This window comes from Lithobates pipiens, unplaced genomic scaffold (assembly GCF_037356315.1).
Source record: "Lithobates pipiens isolate NorthernLeopardFrog02 unplaced genomic scaffold, aLitPip1_a1.2 Scaffold_27, whole genome shotgun sequence".
Taxonomy (NCBI): domain Eukaryota; kingdom Metazoa; phylum Chordata; class Amphibia; order Anura; family Ranidae; genus Lithobates; species Lithobates pipiens.
The window spans coordinates 85,529,364-85,552,829 of NW_027507788.1; the positions used below are offsets into that span (position 1 = coordinate 85,529,364).

General features: G+C 43.8%; 1 protein-coding gene across 2 annotated transcripts in view; it reads right to left on the reverse strand.

Moving 5' to 3' along the window:
• The window catches only part of TBC1D17 (TBC1 domain family member 17), a 124,934-nt gene that overhangs the window by 66,928 nt on the left and 34,540 nt on the right, over positions 1 to 23,466 (reverse strand). For both annotated transcript variants that reach the window (XM_077457155.1, XM_077457154.1), the window contains exons 4-5: positions 20,303 to 20,420; positions 16,500 to 16,704 (exon numbers count right to left, since the gene is read on the reverse strand). In XM_077457155.1, the coding sequence (XP_077313281.1) occupies positions 16,500 to 16,704; positions 20,303 to 20,420 (323 nt within the window). The remainder of the gene's footprint in view (positions 1 to 16,499; positions 16,705 to 20,302; positions 20,421 to 23,466) is intronic.

Genomic DNA, 23,466 nt, shown 5'->3' on the forward strand with positions numbered 1-23,466 from the left:
CATGCCTTTGATGACGAATAAAAAAAAAAAAAACGCAATTAGAGTATATTGGATTAGTTTGTGTGAAAGTTATAGCTTCTACAAACTATGGTATATATACACTGGAATTTACACAGCTATAGATGCTATACTAGTAATGGTGTAGATCAGCGACTTATAGTGTGGTGAGCAATCTAGTGCTAACGGACACTGGCTGGGAGGGGCATCGCTAGTGACTAGGGTTGAGCGAACCCGAACTGTAAAGTTCGGATTCCTACCGGACTTTTGGATTTTTGGGTCCCAAACCCGAAAAAGTCCTGCAGCAGCCAATCAACATTCGTTTAACTGGTGTGCCCTTAGAAGCCATCACAGCCATGCCTACTAATGGCATGGCTGTGATTGGCCAGTATTGGCAGCATGTCACCCAGCCTCTATTTAAGCTAGAGGCACACAGTATAGCACATCACTCTGCTTTAGACAGTATAGGGAAAGGTTCCTGGCTGCTGCTGCTGTGAGGGAGAGAATTACATGATAGGAGTCCTGATTCTGAAATCTATTTGAATTAGTCAGCGATCAACATTGATTTAGTTGTGTTTTACACTGCACTGAGAGAAAAGATAGACAGTGTAGGGCAAGGTTCCTGTTGCTGCTTTGAGGGAGAGAGAATTATCTAGGAGTCCAGATTCAGAAATCTATTCTAATAACTCAGCGATCTACACAGATTTACCTGGTTGGGTTGCAGTGCACAGTCTTTTTACACTGCCATGAGCACAGTACCAGAGAAAATATAACTTATCTGCAAGCTCAGTGCACCAGCACTGCATATGTTACTGTGATATACACCCTGTACATACTCTGGGTGTATTCTGCTCTTCCAAAAACACCAATTTAGGGAAAAAAAATAAAAAATAAAAAAAAAAAATAAAAAGGTGTGGAGGTGTGAGTTACACAATTTATATATTTTTCTTCTATTGTGCTATTCAAATAAAAAAAGTTTAGGGCAAATTTTTTTTTTTTGAATAGCATTTTCGGCATTTCTGTAGCTCTGAGATACACCATTTACATACTCTGGGTGTATTCTGCTATTGCAAGAACACCCATTTAGGGCAAGGATCCTAAATTTTGAAAAATATGAGAACGTCAAAGAAGGGACGTGGCTCCGGTCGTGGTGCTGCTGGTGGAGCTCCTGTTGCAGGGAGAACGTGGTCGATCTGTGCCAGCTACACACACAAGTGAAACACCTTCCTCAGGTGCGAGTAGACGACAGAGCCTGCAGCGGTATTTGGTCGGGCCTAATGCGGCTGTACGAATGTTGAGGCCAGGACAAGTACAGGCGATAGTAGATTGGGTTGCTGACAGTGCCTCCGGTTCCTTGACATTGTCTCCCACCCAATCTCCTGATGAAAGATCAGAGTTGGCACCTGCAACCGATGTCCATCAGTCTTTCACATCACCACCTTGCAAATCTGCCAAGCATTCTGAGCCCCAAATCATGCAGCAGTCTCTTCTGCTTTTTGATGACTATTAGCAGGGTTTACCAGGGCCATCCACCTAGCCCTGCCCCAGAAGTGGAAGAGATTGTGTGCACCTGCGCAGTGAGGTAGCACATAGTAACAGGGCCCCTTACGGGCTCGCTACGCTCGCCACGCTTCGGGCACGAACCAGTATCAGCTACCTCGTCCTCCTCTACCGCCGCTTCCACTTACACCGCCACATCCACCGCCACCTCAACCTCCTACTCCATATGGACCTTTTTTTTTTTAATTTCAAAGTATTTTATTTTCCTACTAGCTTATCCATTAAATTGAATAATTTTTTCCAGAAAGGGGCGTATTCTGGGGCATTCCCACCATATGTGTGGCATTGTGCCATTGAGTTTCTGAGGTTCTTAATCACTTCCTGTACCTCTTCTGAGAAGGGGGCCTCCAGCATATTTTTTTTTATTATTTATTTTATGTTATTTTATTCCCCTATCCACATTTGTTTGCAGAGCACTTGCCATGCTCTTAACAACATTTTGTTGCCATTTGCAGCCCTCTAGCCATTTCCATTACTTTTTTAGAGCCATTTTAGTCCTCAAAAGTTCGGGTCTCCATTGACTTTAATGGGGTTCAGGTTCGGGGTCAAGTTCGGTCCCGAACCCGAACTTTTTTCCGAAGTTCGGCTGAACCCGAACATCCAGGTGTCCGCTCAACTCTACTAGTGACACTAATACAGTAATCAGTAATAATACTGTACAACACTGTACTAATGACACTAATGGGTGACAGGGGTGATCAGAAGGTCAGACAAGGGGTTAACTGTGTGCCAAACAAGTGTATGTGTGCCGGTTTTATTCACAGGATCTGGCTGACTTTTCATCCTGAACTCAGAGTTGATTTCAGTGTTTGTGTCAAGTCTACCCCAATGCAAGTGGTCAGACACTATAGCTAGCTACTGTGTTCTTCACCTATAGCAGCCCCCTTTCCTATAAGGCAAGCAGGCCTACCAGTACTCGATTGCCCCCAGGTCTTATACACAATGCTATAGTGCCTGGCCACCACACCAGAGTAGATGCAAACTGAGCAAAGCAAATAGATACTTGAAGTTAGCAGACAGATAACGTGGTTCTATGAAAATCCAGGTAAAAGGCAGGCTGAGTTCAAGGAATAGACCAATAACCTGGTCCAAAGTCATACACAGGGAAATCCAAACCAGCAAAGCAGGGCAGACAGACAGGGAACTTGATCAGGAGCAACATATGTATCACTCTCTATCGTAAGCACCCAAATGAGGTCTGAGCTGGCTTAGAACAGGCTTGGTTTCCACCCAGAAACTGATCACATTAATCAGCGTGTAGGTGGATAGACAGACAAGGAGAACGCCAATCCAAAAACCCGGATGCTGGAATGAGGAACAGGAGCATTATAAAGCCCGTTTTTTCGGAAGCACTGATTTTAATAATGCTTAAAGTGAAACAATAAAAAGTTAAATATTCCTTTAAATTTTGTACCTGGGGGGTGTCTATAGTATGCCTGTAAATTGGCTCATTTTTCCTGTGTTTAGAACAGTCCTGCACATAATGACATTTTTAAAGGAAAAAAAGTCACTTAAAACTACTAGCGGCTATAATGAATTGTCGGGTTCCAGCAATACACATAAGTCATTGAAAAAAAATATGGCATCGGACCCCCCCCGTCCCGTCCATTACCAGGCCCTTTGGGTCTGGTATGAATATTAAGGGGAACCACGAACCAAAATTTTAAACAAAAATTGCGTGGGGGTCCCCTCAAACGCCATACCTGGCCCTTCAGGTCTGGTATGGATATTAAGGAGAACCCTGCACCAATTTAAAAGAAAAATACGCCATAGGGGTCCCCCTCAAAAACCATACCAGACCCTTCAACAAGGACTCCAACAAGTCCTTTATTAAAAAATAAAAATGTCCCACGAAGTCCATTCATCTTCTTCTATGGCTCCACTGATGGACCGAAAAAAAAAAAAAGAACGCCACCAATCTGCCTCCTTGGGAGGCACCAGCCGCCTGACGTGTCTTCGCAGGTGACAGTTCTTATATGACTGAGGGCGGGACCACATGGTGACGTACTCGGGTGCCCCCTCCCCCTATGATGCCACGGAAAGCCATTGGAAAGTCCCCGCGTGTCAGAGGGGGGGCCCCTATGCCATTTTTTTTTTAAATTGCGCAGGGTTTCCCCTTAATATCCATAGCAGACCTGAAGGGCCTGGTATGGAATTTTGGGAGACCCCCTCACAATTTATTTTCTTAATTTTGGTTCGGGGTACCCCTTAATAATCATACTAGACCCAAAGAGCCTGGTAATGGACTGGGGGGGGGGGGGGGATCCCATACCGTTTTTTACAATGACTTATCTGTATTCCAGGGACCCGACAATTCATTATAGCCGCTAGTACTTTTAAATTACTTTTCTTTAGAAATGTCATTTTGTGCAGGGACTGTTCTAAATACAGGAAAAATGCGCCACTTTACAGGCATACTATAGACACCCCCCGGTACAAATTTTTTTTTCCCAAGAAAGTTTATTGAGAATCACACTATACAATCAAGGCATGTATGTATAGTACAGGATAACATTGACAAGGTAAAATAGCATAAGAAAAATGAAAATAGAACATAAAGCTCAAGGTACAGCAATTGATGAATCAAAAATTAATAAAGGAATTGTGTACATACTGAGAAGGAACAGTCAAAAATAAGTAATCCAGTATTTGGAACAAATGAGGTACACAACAAGATTTGAACTAGGATCATATAATAGTTTTGGATCCTGACGGATCACCTGTGCTGTCATCCACCCCAAATGGGATCACACTGGATGATAGACAAGGGAAAACTTCTAGGTGCAATATGGGAGGAGATCCGCCAGGGGGCCAATAATGAAATCACAATACCCATGGTATAGGTACAATATTGATACTCAGGTAAAGGTAAAGTAAGGGGAAGGGGGGGGTCGGTAATAGAATTCCCATAGGTGTGGTGGGGAGGAGGGTGGTGAGGCCTCATAAAAAAGGGGGTAGGAGGGGGATTGTAAATTGTAAGGTAACGCAAGTGTAGGGGAAAATGTAGTCGGCTATGATCTCCCCGGGGAGGAAGCGGAGTAGGGGCGTCAAAACAAAATTCGCAACTAATATCCCAGGAAAGATAGTGCATACGTTGTTTAAACCATTGATCAACCATGTCAAGTAGGAGTGATCGAGGTGGCCCCGGTACAAAATTTAAAGGAATATTTAACTTTTTTTGTTTCACTTTAAGCATTATTAAAATCACTGCTCCTGAAAAAACAGCCATTTTTAAAACTTTTTTTTGCATTGATACATATCCCCTGGGGCAGGACCCCGGTCCCCAAACACTTTTGTTATGACAATAACTTGCATATTAACCCTTAAAATTAGCACTTTTTATTTTCAAGTTTGTGTCCCATAGACTTTAACGGTGTTCAAACAAATATTTTTTGCCTGTTCTGCTGCAAACCGAGCTGGGGGGTGTTCGGCTCATCCCTAGTCAGCGCTAAAGCGCCACTTTAACATCGTTTTTGCTGCACTTTTCGCCCCGCTATTGGGGCACTTTTAACCCCCCACCCCCCCGCTTTGGCAGCTCTTCAGCTGCGCTGCCCATTGACTTCACTGGGAGCAGTGTATACACCACTCCTAGAACACCTCAAAGATGCGGCTTGCAGAAATTTTTTGGGCGTTCTGCCAGCACACCGCTCCAGTGAGAAACCACTCAGGCTCTTTACAGGCCCTATGCAGGCACTATTGTTAGCGTTAGTAAAGTGTGAAAAGGAGCCTTAGTGATCCTGACAGTCTGTAAGCAGAGAACTCTGTGCTGTGATTGGCCACAGCCAACCAGTAGGTATACAACTAAAATCATTGGTTGTAACCTGCTGACAAACTCATGCTGTGTCCAGTCACAGCACAGATCAGCAAGGATTGTGACATACCAGTACGTTCCTGTGCCACCCGCCAGCCATAAATGTACTGTTAGGCAGCAAGTGGTTAAAATGGATATTCCTTTTAATTATATTTTTTATTGCAAGTATAAAAGCACTGGGAAAATCCAGCTGATAAGCAAGATAGCAGGTCATGTGGATAGGTAAAAAAAAACAAAAAAAAAAACACAACCACACATGTTCCACTGGGTTGCTTACATCACCGATTTTAGTGGCAGCTACAACAGAGGAAGGAGCACAGATAAGGTATAAGGTTGTCTGGGAGGCCCGCTGGAGAGACACAGTCACTTTTCCTGCATAGGCAAGGTAAACAATGCCTTTTTAAATAAAGTTTGAGCTACAGGTTACTCTTACTCCATTACTCTGATAAGCTCATTGAGAAATACCCAGGCCGCCCTAATAGCCTGACTCGGCAACTTGTCAGCATCGTGCCGATTCCGGCGGCAGCTGTATTACAAGAAAATAAGTGAAACTCTAGCAGTTATGACAAGATGAGCCTCATACATAATACATAGGAAAACAAAGAGGCCACTCAATAATTCTTTCAAAGCGGGAATGTCTATTAATGGTTATGCTATCTAGTCAGTTCCAGTATTGATGGACCTGAAATTCTGGCTTTTCAATCTGAGCTGTGCGGAACTGAAAACAGTCAATGTATCCATATGCAAAATACAAGCTTGGACATTTCTCAGCAGGTTAAAGTACACAAGATCATCATTCTCTGCCATGCTGCGGAAAAAATGCAAAGGAGGTGCAACATTTTACATTTGTATACTTTATTTTTTTTTTCTAAAACATATATAAAAGTGAAAAGTGAACAAAAAAAAAAAGACATATGGGGTTTATTTAAAAAAAAAAAAAAAAAAAAAAAAAAAATCATACTCACCTAGGTGGATGCAGCCTCAGTCCCCCACCAGCTCTGCACTGAGAACCGAGCGACCAAACACCCCTGATAGTTACATAGTTAGTCAGGTTGAAAAAAGACACAAGTCCATCCAGTTCAACCAAAAAAAATTAAATAAAAATAAATAAAATAAAATATACTATACATATATATACACATATACATACATATACACATACATATATATATATATCACCCAGTTCTCCCCTCCGCACTGAGCAGAGTGCTGTCTGTGACTGTCAGTCAGCGGCTCTCTGCTCTGACCCTTTTTAATTTTATTTTTGTTATCCTTTTAGGATAAAGGTTTTGCATGAATAAATAAAAGCTGATCATTTTAATCACATCTGTCAGTGGTCTGTCTCATCCATGTAAACTGATACATTCTACTGGAGAGCTTAAAGCGGAGTTCCACCCAAAAGTGGAGCTCTCCTCATCTCCTTCCTCCAGTGCCACATTTGGCACCTTTCGGGGGGGGGGAACAGGTACTTGTCCCCACTTCCAGGACCCTGAGCTGTGGCAACGTTCCTCGGAAGTTTGCCCCCCCCCTCCTCATTCCTCCGCCACCGGGCCAGTTAGAAAGTGCAGCACACTCCGCACTCCGCGCATGTGTAGTAGGGAGCCGGCAGCACCCAAGATTCGATCCGAAAATTGGCTGGGATGTCAACATCACGGGCTCTCTGGACAGGTAAGTGTACTAATATTAAAAGTCAGTAGCTGCAGTAATTGTAGCTTCTGACTTTTCATTTGTTCGTAGGGGGTGGAATTCTGCTTTAAGTGTCACTAAACCCACATAATAAAAAACTATCAATAAATGCAGTATTACATGCTGTTCATATTGTCTCAGTCACTATGAGATTTGTTTTCTGTATTCTGCAAAAAAAAAAAAAAAAAGTTGATCCTGCTGCTCTCCACCTGTCAGGGCTGGGCTCAGCCCTTCCTTCTCTGAGCTGGCCACTCAGCTGTCGGCTAATTGCCAGCTCCTATCTCTCTCCAGTTACTCAGCTGTTGATGATATCCTGCTCGTCAGTATTCCCTACTTAGGCCTCTTTCAGGCGAACAATCTGTTCAGGTCCACCATAGCTCCATAGACCTTTATGGTGCGTCGGATGTCAGCAGTGACAAGTCCCCTGACATCCGACCCGCTCTGATCCAAAAAAAAAGTGTGACGGAGGAAAAATCTACTTTTCCATCCGTCTGCAGATCAGATGACGACGGACTCTGCGGTCTGTCGTCATCCGATCTCCCATAGGGGAGAGCGGCACTCTGACAGGTCTGTCCCTGCACAGTGTGCAGAGAGAGAGGACCTGTCATCTGCAAGCTCAGTGGGGATTGACGGAGCGATCCCTGCTGAGCAAGCGGATGTCCACGGGGCGGATCATAGCGGATCCGTCCCGTGTGATGCCTTAAGCCGTCCAGCCTAGGGGATCTCTGCTTTCGCCTTAGACAACATCACAGTGACGCTCTCCTGCATTCCTGTTTAAAGACTTGCTTGGCCGACATCCCTTCTGGCTCCAGATCCTGCTTGCCATTTTACTACGCTCATATCTGGCTCCCTGGCGTTTGGCTTGCCTGATTATCCGTTCCGGTTCCTGAACTTTGGCTATGATTTCACTAAGTTTGTTCTATTTATTTTTATTATTAAGCAAGTGTGATTTAAATGTACTTCTGTCTCGGTCTGATCTCATGGTTTCTGACACGATCTCCACCTTCTGTCCATGTCCCCAATTCAGCCAGGGATTTTGTAGAGCAGTTTTGGCACTGACACATGCTCAGATTTCAGTGAGTTTCTATGATAAGCATTTCCTCCCCATCACATCTGAGCAGCCCATGCGACTATAGAGTCACACATGTGGGCGTATACACAGTGGTAAATGACAGCTCACTCCCTCCCTTGCCCTCCATGTCCACTAACCAGTTAAAAACACAATGGGGGTGGGATATTATTACATGTAGATTATTAGAGGAGACACAGCCTGTGACTGGCAAAAATCCACCCACACCATGTTATTGTCAAAAATGATAAAGATTTCTATATATATATATATATATATATATATATATATATATATATATATATATATATATATATATATATATATATATATATATTTAACAATTTATAAGTCAATTGATATTACTTATTTTTACTCTGTATCCCAATGGCTGTTTTTTTTTTTTTAAAAACATGTGACCAGCAGCAGAGGACCTAGAAGCTCCTCCTGCTTAGGTTTCCCTGCAGAAAGGCTGGGAAAGATCTGGGTCATGTGGCAGCTGCATATGGATTAGGAAAAAGGTCATTACATTTTTTTATTAAATTAGAGTGCCATCGTCCACATACAGAAATAATAAAAACAAATGTAAATTAAACTCTGTGACTCCCGGAAACTCATCTCCACTATTTACACGCACCTCCTTACTCCGGGGGCCACAGCTCATGCTTACGATCTCAAAATTAAGTGGGAGGCGGACGTAGGTGATATGGAGGACGAACTTTGGGGTGAGGCCCTGGCGGTGTCGACTGAGGTATCTCCCAAATTATCTGATAGACTGACCCACCTTTACATTCTCCACTGCTCCTATGTTACCCCTAGACGATTGACTAAATATAAACCTGACTTTAGCCCTCTATGTCCCAGGTGTGGTGATGCTTCCAGCACGTTTTTTCATCTTATCTGGACCTGTCCCCCCATCCAAAGATACTGGGCACAGATAGTCGGATTTCTGCACGATCATATGGGCTCTCCTCTCACACTATGCCCCCGCCAGTGTATCCTCAGGCTTCTCCCCCTCCGGGAAGAAGACAAATATCTTAGGACTTTCCTACAGGAGACTCTCTTTGCTGCTAGGATGCAGATAGCTAGATTGTGGCTCCGTCCTGATTCCCCGACGGTCCAGCAGTGGAAGAGAGCTGTCAATTTGACCTTATCATACAAAAAAACTATCTACTCTAATCGGGGATGCCCTCTGAAATTTCATAAAATCTGGGACAGGTGGTTAGAGAGCCCTCATAGCTGCGTGACTTAGGGCAGTGCGCCCGCGATGGTACTGTGACCCTGGGTCTCTCTGTTGCGATTACCCGAGGGGGCCTTCGAATTTTTATTTGTAACATGTGTAGGCAATTTACTGTTTATCCTGTATACCTCAAGGTTGTATGTCAGACATGGAATTTACTCATCTCCTTTTTTTTTCTTTTCTTGTGTGACGTGTGGTGCCTGTTGCACCGGTTTCTATGTGTGTATATATGCTGTATCCTGCTTCTACATGCTCAATAAACCTTACTTTGGTTAAAAAAAAAATTAAACTCTGTGTGTTTAGTATCACTTTAAGCATGTAAAAAAAAAAAAACTGACTTACTGGCTAGATCACCAAAATAGAAGATGAAAAAGGAAACAAATGCAGCCATCACATCTAGGAAGTGATAAGCTGCAATTAAATAAATGTTTGCTTTTGGGTTTAATACTGCTTTAAAGTGAAACTCTGATGAACAACTTTCTCCAGAACTATATATAGTAGAAGGTTTTAATTGAACTTTATTGCAAATCAATATTTGCTACTGCTTTCAAGAGGTAGGCTTTGCTACCACTTTCTAAAACTGACTGCTTAGTGGCAGGGTCTATCTTCTTTATCAAGACCTGATACATTTTTGAGCTTGTGAGTTTACCAAGTATGAACTTCTATTGCACAGGATGCTTGCAACTTGATTTCAAGCTCTGTAAAGACTTTGAGGAAAAAGCAGTGAATGAATAACTTGAGCATAGGTGTGCGCAGCCTATTGCATAGGGTGTGCACCCCAAAGCCCAAACACACACAAAGCCAAAACGCGCTGCTCTGTAAAGACATGGGGGCTGGCATTCATTCTTAATGGCACCCCCATGCATCTAAACCCACAGTGCATTTGTGAATGACTAGACTACAAGTACTGTCAGCCATTGCAGCTGAAGACTTTAGTTCTCCATGAACTGGAGGTTGCTGGTGAGCGCTCTTATAGTCCATTGATCTTCTCTCTCTCAAACTGTCTGCCCATACGAGAGGTATGGGCAGACAGCTATATTGACAGTCTGCAGAAGCCTTGCATTGATTGTGGGTGCAATGCTCTGCAGACTCCTTCAAAAAAAATAAAAAATAATGCACATTTTTTTTTTCTACCTGCAAATAATTTGCTTTTTTTTTCAATAACGTGAACTTATTCTTTAACAGAAATCCTCCCCTGCTCCTTCTGCGTGCCATAGGTTTATGGGTGTTGTAGTTTTGCAGCCATTCCTGTACAAGGCAACAGTCCTATCCCTGAACTACACCTTCCAGTGTCCCTTGCTGCAGTCCTGTGTCCTCCTCCTGTTGCTGATTGGCCGAGTGTCAGCTGCAGGAGGAAGGAGGTGAGTGGGCTCTCACATAGACACATTGTCGCCTGCTGCACTCTGTCCTTGTGTTAAGCAGCGGGGGGAGGGGTGGGGGTGTGCAGAAGAAGAAACTGAGTGCAGCAATGCCTATGGGGTGTGGGGAGAAGAGAGCCCACAGCACAGCCATCTCTCCTCTGGGTCCCCCACTGCCCAGAGCGGTGAGGGGGGGAGAGGTAAAAAACATGGGAGACAGCCAACACTAATGCATGCAGGGTGATTAGGGTGTGCCCAGGCATACCTGGCACACCCCGTACGCACGCCTATGAACATGAGCAGAAGATGAAAATTATGGGACTTTCTGAACATAAAAGTAGTGTTGCAAGAAAATAAAATGAGCATTTTAGGCAGTTTTAGTGCATAGCTGATTGCAGGTTGAAATGCAAATGGTAATTCTCATAACACTTTATGATAAAATTACTTTTGTGGCAATTATCCACATTATATCTGGGGGTCAGCAACCCCTGACACATGTGCTTGTCCCCCACATACAGAGCTTCTGGCTGATCTGACTTACTAAATATTCCTTATCTTGACTGAGATTGTAAAGTAGGCATTTTGTTTCATATATCTAGCAGTTAATTTCAGCATTTTTTTAGCACACTACACTCAAAAGGTTGTCTATCCCTGCATTATATAATTATTTCAACAAAAGTGAAGTGTATGTAGCACCCTGCTAGCATAGGATGCTAGGCAAATTTTGTTTTTGGCTCCTTCTGTAGTTAAGGGAGCAGCAATTGTTCTGTTTTGTCTGTTCAGGATTTTACAGGCTGAGAGTTTGCTTGCTTCTCCCTGCTTCTGGAAGACGTTTCCAGAATATGGGGCTTGGAGAGTTAAATGGCTGGTCTAAATGCTCGTCATGCCCTAGCTCAGGGGTGTCCAACCAGTGGCACGGGGGCCACATGTAGCCTGTGGAGCCCTCCGATGTGGCCCGCGACCTCCTGCTCTGGAATGGCGGGTTGCCAACTCGCCATCCCAGAGCATCAGTGTTGTATATAAATCCACTGGTAGTGCTTCTGTTAAAAAAATATATATATAGCGCTGTATAGCCAAATGCGCTTTGCCTGGGACAACAGTCGGCGATACCTGAATGGAAGACTTATTAAAAGGTACGTTTATTACTTAAATCACTGTGTATATATGGGCATATCTGTTCTGCAGTGGTTACTGGGCCGCTTTCAAACTGATCCGCAGGTGCAGCGCAGAACACATGCAGGTTACCTGCACTGAGCCATAGACCTCTGTTATTATGTGCAGACTTAGTGCTCTTTCAGAAAGTGTACCACACCTACAGGATAATAGAGGTCTATAGCAAAGTACAGCTAACCCACAGAAAAAGCCACAGGTGCACTTGTCTGCACCCTCTGTGTGGGTAAACCACAGCGCATCAGTGTGGAAACAGACTTAGGCCCCATTGACACTATCAGTCTGACCCTCCGTTTACCTCTATTGTGTCGCAGATGTAAATGGACTTGTGGCCGTTTACACCCCACCTACCTCCAATCCGATCCGTGCCCTTCTAGCTGGGCAGATTGGATCCAAGGGCCCATAGAGTAGAGTGGGTTGTGTCCAGGTCCACTCTGCATATGCAGAGTGGACATGGAACTGTCATCCATTTGCTCCACTCATTGTGGCCCGTGACCGGTTACCAATCGCTTAAGTGGCCCTCGCTCTTCAAAAGGTTGGGCACCCCTGCCCTAGCCAGTACCTGGAAGGGAATATCTGAAAGGTGGCTGGGGAGGTAATAAATAGGCTGGAGCCATGTAGAGGTTGTTCTTTCTTCAGCAGGGAGGGTTCTGAAGCCTCTGGGGCTGCTGCCCCTGAGGCAGCTGGTGGACTGTTTAGCTGTTCTTTGAGGTCTTTGCTGTGGCAGAGCCAGGAGCCTGAAGTGAGGAGCTGACTGTGGGACATCACCATAAGGGATGTGGTCTGGATTGTCTCCTTTGTTGGACCATGTCTGGAGTAAGCTAGAAGCTGGGCAGTTGTCCTGCAGACTTGTGAGTACTAACCGTAAATTGTGATCAAAGATGACTGCACTTTTGGGATGTAAGTGGCAAAAGGTAGCTATGGACTGAGACCATTCTCAAAAAGTCTCAGGGTATTGGCAATTCCCTCATGTCCTCAGAAGAAATCAAGCATGTGAGCCTAGAGAAGTGTCCTTTGAATACGGTGCACACATTTTGGAGTACCCCATGCCCTAACCTCTCTCCTGTTTAAAGTTAAAATAATACATCCCTTAGACTGCATTATTGGAGCCTAAGTGTATTGACTGGTGCTTGTTGTGGTGGGCAGCCTCTGTACTATCAGGGAAGAACCAGCTAGTACAAGTGGACCCTTCGAGGGGTAGCTCTACATGTGATTTAACGCTGAATGTATTTGTTATAGCAAGCAGTACAAATACCTTAATGTGACCTGTTATCAGCCATTTGCAGTTGCCTAAGTGGGAGAGAAAGAAGCAGCATAAGCAGCTAATCAGTTTATGTGCTGCAAGAAAAATGCTAATAGAAGGAGAAAGCAGAGTGACACAGATGAGCCCATCACTGTGCTGCTTTTTTTTCACTGGTGTGGAGAGCAGCTACACATTGAAGGTGAGAATTGCAGCACAAACTGCTTTTTTACTTTTACATTTATTTTCGTTTATGACTGTAGTTGTGCTTTAGGGATTAGAATTTAATAAAAAATGAAAACTAAATGTTATGCTACTGCAAATGCCTGGATAAATTAATACATTTACTGCAAATAGCTGTAAAAAGTTGTAAAACTCTATAGCTGCCCATACATTGATTATACACTTTCAAGAACACTCTTCTTTAGATTTATCAAAGCTAATTAATATGGAAGCCTACTTAAACAATCCAAAGCTGCTGGACTCTATAGTTCCTGGATCTTAAGGAGATTGTACAATCAGACTATAACTTGGATGGTCAGCTTTAGAAAACATTTTGAATCACAGAAAAGAGGAGCATGCGTGTGGAGCCGCCGTTTACGGCACGGGCTCTGAAGGTCCGGCACTGTAAGCCAGACCTTGTGAGCTCATGTGTCGGTGATGTCACTGGGTGTATGCACTCTGAATATCTCCTAAACTGTGCAAGTTTAGGAGATATTCACAGTAACTACAGCTAAGTGTTATTATAGGCTTACCTGTAGGTACAAGTGGTATAACATAGTTTACTACCACTTTAAAGCCTAAGTGCAGGCAAAATCACAAACAGAAAAATCAGCACAAGGGACATAACTTGCAGTCAATAGGATGTATCTGTTATTGAAAATCTTCCTACGTCTTAAAGGACAAGTTCACCTTTGGAAAAACATGTTTCACGTTCTACCCAGTTTTAGAGTGAAACATGTAACATGTTCCCACTGCTGCAGCCTCTCCCTGGCCACCTCTAGTGACTGTGAGCCAAGGATCTTCTCCCGAATTCACTGTCACAGCTTAAAAAGAAAAATGGCCATTTGGGCGAAGCCCCGCACGGAGAAGCAAACTACAAGTACCAACAGCCTTTGTGGCTTTCGGCTTGTAGATCTCATTGAACTACCAGAGTGCTGTTTATTGTTTCTTCCTATCAGTGTGTAACTGCCTACCAGTATGGAGGTACGAGCAGACAGCTTACACAGACAAGTCTTCAAGAGTCCTTCATAGCACCCACGATTTTCTGATTGCGGGTGCTATGCTTTGCAGGCTCCTAGTAAAAGATGCACATTGTTCTACCTGCAAAAAAGGTGAACTTATCCTTTAACCACCCCCTATCCCCGTTATCTTCCAGTGTGGCGGGGGGTACAGGCTTTCATCAAAAGAGCCCAACTATGCCCACCCTTTCTGCCCAGCTGCTTCATCCAAAGAAGTCATACTACACAGTCTATGAATGGAACACAATCTATGAATGGAGGGGCAGAGCTATCATTTATTCATTGGTCCTCCATTTATAGATCCCATTTCATTTATAGAAGCTGTAGTAGGGCTCTATGAATGGAGCAGTTGGACAGAAGGGGCAAGCAAATTCAGGTTCTCTTGATGAGAGGTGGGTGGAGACGGATTTGGCTGTTGATGGTTCCCAGGTAACAGCCCTCTGACTCACCAGAGCAGACAAGTTATTGGAGATGGAGTTTGAATAGGTGGGCATGGAGTCTCTTGTGGCACAGGATTACTAGAGCAGAACACTGGCAGGAGTGCACATGCTCACTGAAACATGGTACAAGCTGGAGTGCACAGGACCACACTGGAGTGGAAGCAGCTTGCTGTGCACAGAATCACACAGGATCACGGAAAGCAAGTCAACATGCACGGGAACACACAAGGTTAGAGAGCAGGCTGTGATACCGTGGAGACACACAAAGGTCACTGGAAACAGGGGCAAGATGGAGAGCCCAGGGTCTCACTGCAGCAGGTTGTATGTTGGGGTGCATGGGATCACTGAAGCAGGGAGCTGAATTCAGGCTACATGGACACAGAAAATACTGAAGACACATGTGGTGGGTAAAGGCTGAACAGACGCCGAGAACACCGAAGGGCAAATAGATCTGGAAGGCCCTGAGAAACACAAGAGCAGTCATTTAGGAGCACAGGGGTCCTGCTGCTAGAACGTGGATGCATTGCTTGAACGCTGAGCAACCCCCCCCCCCCTTGCTTTTTAGTTTTGGATACTACAGGTAAGCCTATAATTAGGCTTACCTGTAGCTACACTGGATGTCTCCTAAACCTAAACAGTTTAGGCGATATCCCCTATATTTGCATGTGCCAACGTCATCGGCACATGCACACTTAAGCAAACTGAAGCAAAGGTATGCATGTGTCATTGCTTCAGGTGTACTGTGCCATTACCGGCGGCTCCCGCACGCATGCGTGGGAGTGACGTCATCGTGTCTCTGGCCAATCACAGTGCCGGAACCACTATACCTGGAAGTAGCCCCCCAGAGAGATGTCGGCCGAAGGAGCGGTGAACGAAGACTTCTGTGGGGGTTCAATCTCAGGTAAGTAATTCATAATGAGTTAGTATACTATGCATGCTTTGGATTACAAGCATGCTTCTGGAATGAATTATGCTCACAATCCAAGGTTTTACACAATATTTTTAAAAAGGGGTCAACGGGACTTTTTCAGTAAAGCAGAAAACGTACTTAGCCTTCCCACTTTTATGGGAAACAAGTAAAAAATATATATATATAGCATGTAGAATTGCTACACAAATCATATTGTAATTGAATGTTATTAAAATTACTTTTCCTTGTCAATCTACAGCACCAATTTTCTGTGAAATACATTACAATATGGTTACATGGAGGCCTTCTGTACACAGATGGTGCACAGGACGCCCCCCAGAAATCAAATTTCCTGCTTGTGTGATTGGCTCACTGACTTTCCCAGAAGTCTGCACTAAGATAGGAGTCAGATTTTGGGCATTCCCTGCAACAAAAATTAATTTTTTGTTGACATAATTGAAGTGAAATCACATCCAAAGGGATGCAGACCCTCCCGCTTTCCTGATTAGAACCCTGCAAGTGCAGCAGCTGATCAATAATGAAAGGTCACTCCCTTTCACATTCACTTTGCACACGGACACATACAAACAAACAGCCATTTCTTCAGAATAACAAAAAGTAGGAAACTGCAACAAAGTTTGTTAAAAGCCCTGCAATGTACACCCGGAGGGGAATGTTGTTGTTTTTTTTTAACATAAGTAGAGTTACTCTTTAAAAGTAGCCTCAAAGATTCATTCACTATGTGAATAAGGATCGGTGAAGGTCTCCGGTACTTACGTTGCCAATATGATGTATTTCCGGAGGGCTTTCAACAGAGCCTTTGTCCCACCCTGATGAAAATGCAGAGCTTGAATGGAGACCCCCTCCTTGGTAATAAATATGAGGTAGGACCAGCTCAGGCCAGGTTTGCTCTTGCGAATGGATTTTAGTTCTGATAAGCTCAACGAAAATGCCCATTTCTCCCGACTACCAGGCTTTGCAGCTGTAGGATAAAACAGGACAATCACGATTAAAATGAAATGTCAGATGTTGTTGTGGGATATTATCACTAGGACAGGGGAGGAGGAATCAACTAAATGGGGGCACAGGCATCAGCAAAACATAGGGGTTTCCAAAAAAAATAAAATAAAATAACGGGTAATTCCTTTAGGTCCAGGAGATATTGCCATACAGCAGTTTATCAATAATAACTTTTCAACTGCTTTGTATGCCAAAATGATTTTTACACCCCGATGCCTCTGATGCCTCCATACAGCGCAGATCAGAGACACAGGGGGAGATTCACTGACAGTAGAGAACACAGAATCTGGTGGAGCTGCGCATGGTAGCCAATCAGCTTTTAAAAAAAGCTTGTTCAATTAAGCTTTGACAATGAGTCTATGTTCACATTGGTACGATTTGGCATGCGATTTGATGTGTCAAATCGCATGCCAAATTGGCAGGCTATTCCCGGCAATGGCGTCTACCAATTCCCAAAAGTAGTTCCTGTACTTGCACAGAGTTCTGTCAAATCACCCCTGAAGTCGGACTGCACTGCCAGGTTGAAATCGTGTGAGTTCACCTGAACACGCCTGATTTCTAACCCACAGCAATGTGAACCTAGGCTAAAGCCTGGAAGTCGATTGGTTTCTATGCAGAACTGCACCAGATTTTGCACTCTCCAGTTCTAGTAAATCAACGACAGAGTTCCCAATCTGCTTGTTACATGGTCACCACGGCTGTAATTTTGATATGTGTGACCCAGGAGTGCTCAGAGTACTTCTGGGTCACTCCTCATAGGAGTAGAATGTTCTCCTGATCTACCATCCTGAACCCCGCTGGATCGATCCCAGGTTCAGAGCCTTGTTAACATTACTTTTAAGAAAATTTTCCAATAATATCTCTAAATGTACAATGTCGTTTTCTTTTAAACCCCAAAACAGGAGGAGTCCAGCTTTACACCATGCCCTGCGTATCCTTACCAAACCTTCCTCTTTGTAACATACTGTGCATTGAAAAAGTATTCACACTTGTTGAGATTTTTCACATTTTGTCATGTCAAAAGACCTTTTTATTCAAAAAACACGAAATCCAAAGTTACATGTCACAGCAGAACAGGAAACTGACGCATTTCACACTACACACAGTGCTTAATCATTAAAGTGGTTGTAAACCCTTACAAACCACTTTGACCTACAGGTAAGCATAGATTAAGGCTTACCTGTAGGTCTAAGAAATATCTCCTAAACTTATACGGTTTAGGAGATATTTACCCGAAGACAGCCATTGCTGTCTACGGCGGCGTGCAGGCGCACTGGGCAGGCCACAGATCGCAGCGACATGCCGCGAGTGTCGGCTCCTGTGCGCAATGCGCGGGAGTGACGTCATCGCGGCTCCGGCGAATCACAGCGCCGGAGACGGGAGACCCGGAAGTCGCTCTGGGATCAATGGCAGTGGCGAAGATGAAGACGGAGGACCGCTTTGGGGGCTTCGTTCTCAGGTAAGTTATTCATAATGAGCTAGTATGCTATGCATACTAGCTCATTGTGCCTTTGCCTTGCAGGGTGTGGTTTTTTTCCCCCCCCTTTACTTCCTCTTTAAGCACTGTGTGTAGTGTGAAACGCGTCAGTTTCCTGTTCTGCTGTGACATGTAACTATGGATTTCGTGTTTTTTGAATAAAAAGGCTTTTTCGGAGTGCGGCTGTCCAGTACCATTTTCCATTCATCACTATACGCATTGCCGGCACCTGTGACTTCTTTAACTAGGTGAAGATCAGCGTTATACAACAAGACCACTGTAGCTGCTATTGGGCCCCGGCTTGCTCTCCTCCTGGTAGGGCGATCCTGAGGCCCAAAACCTGGTACTAACATGTAGCAAAACCCATCTCCACCATCAGGAGCCCTGGTGAACATCGGTTAGTGCTTAGGCCCTGCACCTCAAATGAGCCCATGTCATACCGATAATGTACACACCCCTAAATCTACAGTATATGAGGGGTGGGGCTTACCAAAGAGGGTGGTAGAGACTGTCTATCCATATATATCTATATCTATATATATATATATATATATATATATCTATATATCTATATATCTATATATCTATATATCTATATATCTATATATCTCAATGCATGTTGGGTCATTTGCTCTTTTGGCTCGGAGGAAGAGGGTTCTCCCTTGAAACGCGTCAGCCTAGCCATCACAGACACCATTTGGTCTCCTTGCACTATTGGAGCCTTCCAGCAATCCCGGAGGTGACTTGTCTTCATTTTCTTTAATATGCATGTATACATCATACATTTGTGAGTATTATGTGTGTCCCTTTTTATCCTTTAATAAATGTTTATAATGGAACTGCACAAGGTTGGTGCGCCCTTCTCTTGTTTTTCGTTGTTTTACAGTATATTGGGATACCTATGGTCCTGAGCAGACAGCAAGACCCCAGGCTTTGACAATGGGGACCTGACACACTTCCTACCTTCGAAGCATTACACCTAAGAGCAGGAGAGTGACTTTCTTGGAGCTTGTGTCATCCGCTTTTCCAGCTGGTTGATGGGAGCCTCTCTACTGCTATAGCTACTGGCCTACAAAGCCTGTCTACTGACCATGACAGTCCTGCTATGTTAGAGCAATATGGCACAAGGGCTCTGCCATAACTGGTAAAAAGCGAATTAGTGCAGAACAGTGAGTGTGCCTTCCTGGGCAATCAGCAAGCACTGTCATAGGAGCAAGATGATAGGTCACTCTTAGTACAGCGGCCAGAGACAACCAGGAAATTAGTATTTTCAGAAAAGGTGCAGCAATAGCAGCCTCCATATTTCTCCTATGCTGGGCTTTATAGAAAGACATGTGACACAGTGATAGAGTCCCTGCTTACTGTGCTGGCTGTGTGATTATCATAATGCTGATGATAACCTACTGTGCTGTATATTATATAAGATGGTATACAGCGAGGATTCCATGTTTTATTCTCCACTCAGTGTCCAGTGCAGCCACGTGGTCCTCCTGCTACCTGTCGGCTGCCTCAGAAAACCAGATAGGAGCTGGGCAGGGAATCATACTATCAGTCACAAGCCGGGACTAATTAAATAGTGGGGAGGAATGATGTACCTACACCCAAAAAATGAAGAAAGAGTCTCTCCACTACACTCACCTCCTGGGCCCCTCTGTTGACCTGATGGGGCCCAGGAAAATAGGAAAAATTGAATCCCCCATAAGCAAGTAGGAACAGGGTAGATGTTTAGTAAGAGATATTTTTTTTTATTATGCAATAATAAAACTATAATGCTGCCTGGGCCCCCCTGTGGAGCTGATGGGACCAGGCCCGGTACAACAACACCAGTTGTACTGCCCTATCAGCGGCCCTGTCAATAACCAAGAAAATGTATGCAGCCAATAGTCAGCACTGCTACGCTGCATAGTTTTTGTAGATCTGTAAATGCAAAATTAAAATCATTGGATCAACCAGACAACCAGCATTTTCAGAAGGAGGTCTTTCAGTTTCTGCCCCCACATTCCTCTCAAGGTAGATTTCCATTAAAATGTCACCCCTGCAGATTCAGTACATCTCCATAATGTATGATCCAGCCAACACATACCTGACAGTTCTTGGGGACGAACTTTAGTTCCTACTGTGCTGATGACGGCCCAGTCTGGCTCATACCCGGGGTCATACAGGTCCTCTTCCATACGACATGCTGCACTGCCTGGAGATTCCTGTTGATGAGGTGTAAATGGAATACAAACATAAGACATATGACATAATCCTGATGCAATCACCCCCCCCCCCCCCCCCCAGAGCCTTGTAGGTCCGGGGTCTTCCTTACCCACATTATAAAGCAGGCCATAGATGGCCTCCTGCAGCGCTATTGTGTTCTGCCAATATGGGGGCGTGGTGAGCATTCCTGTCCGGTAGAACAGGATTACCGCTAACGACTATAGTCACATCACGTGTGAAAAATCCAACAGACTGGTGGTACCCAAGTTGATCGCCGATTTGACTTGAGTACAATCAGCTTGCCCATAGATGGATCGAATCTCAGCCTGTCCCTGCTGAACTGGGTGAATTTCAATCCATGCATGACTGGCCTTTTATTCCCCTGCAGTGGTCAGGGGCTGGTCTGTCCCCTCCAACCTTCTGCAGGCCAGGCCTTAACACCGGAGGCAAGTATAGAAGTGATATGCACAGGCTCCACCACAGGCCAGCATTTTATTACTGCAGCCATTCTGGAAATATACAATGTAATACTGACATATAATCACACACATAGGTTGGACTTAATGGACTTGTGTCTTTGTTTGACCTCACCCACTATGTAACTTTGTGTTTATGCATTTAAAAAGTCACTTTATTCAAAATTGCACAAATGTCACTATATGTTATATGAATCTAAAAAAGGTTTATTATTAATTGCTAGATCACTAGCTGGTTTTAAAGCACCAGTCACTTTACATATTTTATATATTTTGTACCAAGGAAGGTTTATTTTTATTTATTTTTTTATTTATACACCAGGCAATATTTGGGTTTAAAGTCACTGGTTAGAGTGTCGTATTGGAGCACTCGTATTTCTGGTAGGAATTGTTTCACTCATAAGAACAGCGCCACACCTACTACTTTAAATCATTATTCATTGCTGTCAACCTACCATGTGCAAGTAGTAGCAGTGTTGTCGACCTACCATGTGCAAGTAGAAGCAGTGTTGTCGACCTACCATGTGCAAGTAGTAGCAGTGTTGTCGACCTACCATGTGCAAGTAGAAGCAGCGTTGTCGACCTACCATGTGCAAGTAGAAGCAGTGTTGTCGACCTACCATGTGCAAGTAGAAGCAGCGTTGTCGACCTACCATGTGCAAGTAGAAGCAGCATTGTCGACCTACCATGTGCAAGTAGAAGCAGTGTTGTCGACCTACCATGTGCAAGTAGAAGCCGTGTTGTCGACCTACCATGTGCAAGTAGAAGCCGTGTTGTCGACCTACCATGTGCAAGTAGAAGCCGTTTTGTCGACCTACCATGTGCAAGTAGAAGCAGTGTTGTCGACCTACCATGTGCCCCATTTCAGTTGCCTATTGGGCTTCCTTTCAGGTCTGCGGTACGGATGCACAGACTTGACAGACAGCCCAAGTGCCGATTGATGCCATCGGGCAGTGTATTTACAGTGTCAGCCTGCAACAGTTAATCCTGTTGCTGGCAGGATCATCAACTAAGAAACTCTCAAAAAAAATTGACAAACAAATATTTGCTCATGAAAACTATATACAGGGAGGAATGATACAACATACTGAAAAACAAGGCCTCATGCACACTGGACATTTTTAACGTGGCTGTAAGAGGCGTTTGGCATTTTTTTTCTGCCTCTAAAAGTCCCGGCATGCTTGCTAGCCTATGTGTCTATGTACACATCGATGTTTAGAGGCAGACGCATTTAAAAGGCAGAAAAAATAAACCCACAGCCAACAAGTCCAGGAGCAGCAATGTTTTGGCAGAAAAAAAAATGCCTGATGCATGTAAATGCGCCAAAACATGCATTAACACTAGGCGCTTGAGCGTTCATTTCAATGGCTAGAATAAATTAATATTCTAGCCAACTAAATGAATTAGGGTTGCACCGATACTAGTATTGGTGCCGATACCGAGTATTTGCACTAGCATCAGTACTCATGCAAATACACCGATACTTGAAGTCAATACTTTCAGGCTCGGCTCTTTGAGCTGTCAGTGGGTCTCCTCAGTGTTAAAGCGGAGCTCCACCCTAAAGTGGAGAATTCCGCTCATCGGAACCCTCCCCCCCTTCGGTGCCACAATTGGCACCTTTCAGGAGGGAGGGGGGTGCAGATACCTGTATAATACAGGTATTTGCACCCACTTCCGGGCATAGATAGCCGCAGAATCTGCGGGTATTTACGCCACTTCCTTTCCCTTCCCTGCTGTCTGGTGGGAAACACACAGGTCCCAGAGACAGCAGGGACCGTCCATATTGCGCAGAGCAACACGCGCATGTGCAGTAAGGAACCGGGAAGTGAAGCCGCAAGGCCGCAGCACCTGAGAGCTGAGTGACAGATTGGCTTCGAGCGCCGACATCGCGGGCACGCTGGACAGGTGAGTGTCCATATTTTAAAAGTGCAGCTGCAGTATTTGTAGCAGCTGACTTAAAAAAATAAAAATAAAAAAAAAGAACAGCGGAACTCCCGCTTTAAAAGAAGTCCGGTAATTGGAGCGGTGAAAAGAAAAAAGCAGCCGACAATGTTTATTACCAACATTGCTCAGCCCTGAAACACTAAAATAAAAATAAACATAAACTGTTTCTTTTTGTATATTTCTGTTTCTTCATCTGCAGATCAAAGGGATGAACAAATGTTCCTCTGTTTAACCCCTTAATTTACTCTGCCTTAATTAACTCCCTATTCTCCTCCATTTAAATTATTTTTTCCTGCTTTTTTTTTTTTTTTTCGCGTTTATTTTATAAACAATAAAACAATTAAAACTTTTTGTTTGCTTTGTTAGTGAATATTTTTTACACATATATATTAACATATATGGTATTTACACATTTCACATTGAAAAAGCGCTAAATAAAAAAAAAAAAAAAAAAAAAAAATATTTAAGTTGTAAATAACTTTTCAATGTTTTGTACCATTGCTGACCGCTGAAGTGTAAACAAAAAAAAAAAAAAGTATCGGTTAAAATTTTTTTTAAAATAATAAATAGATAATATGGTATCAGTGCAACCCTAAAATTAAAGGGGTTGAGAAGGTAGAACAAT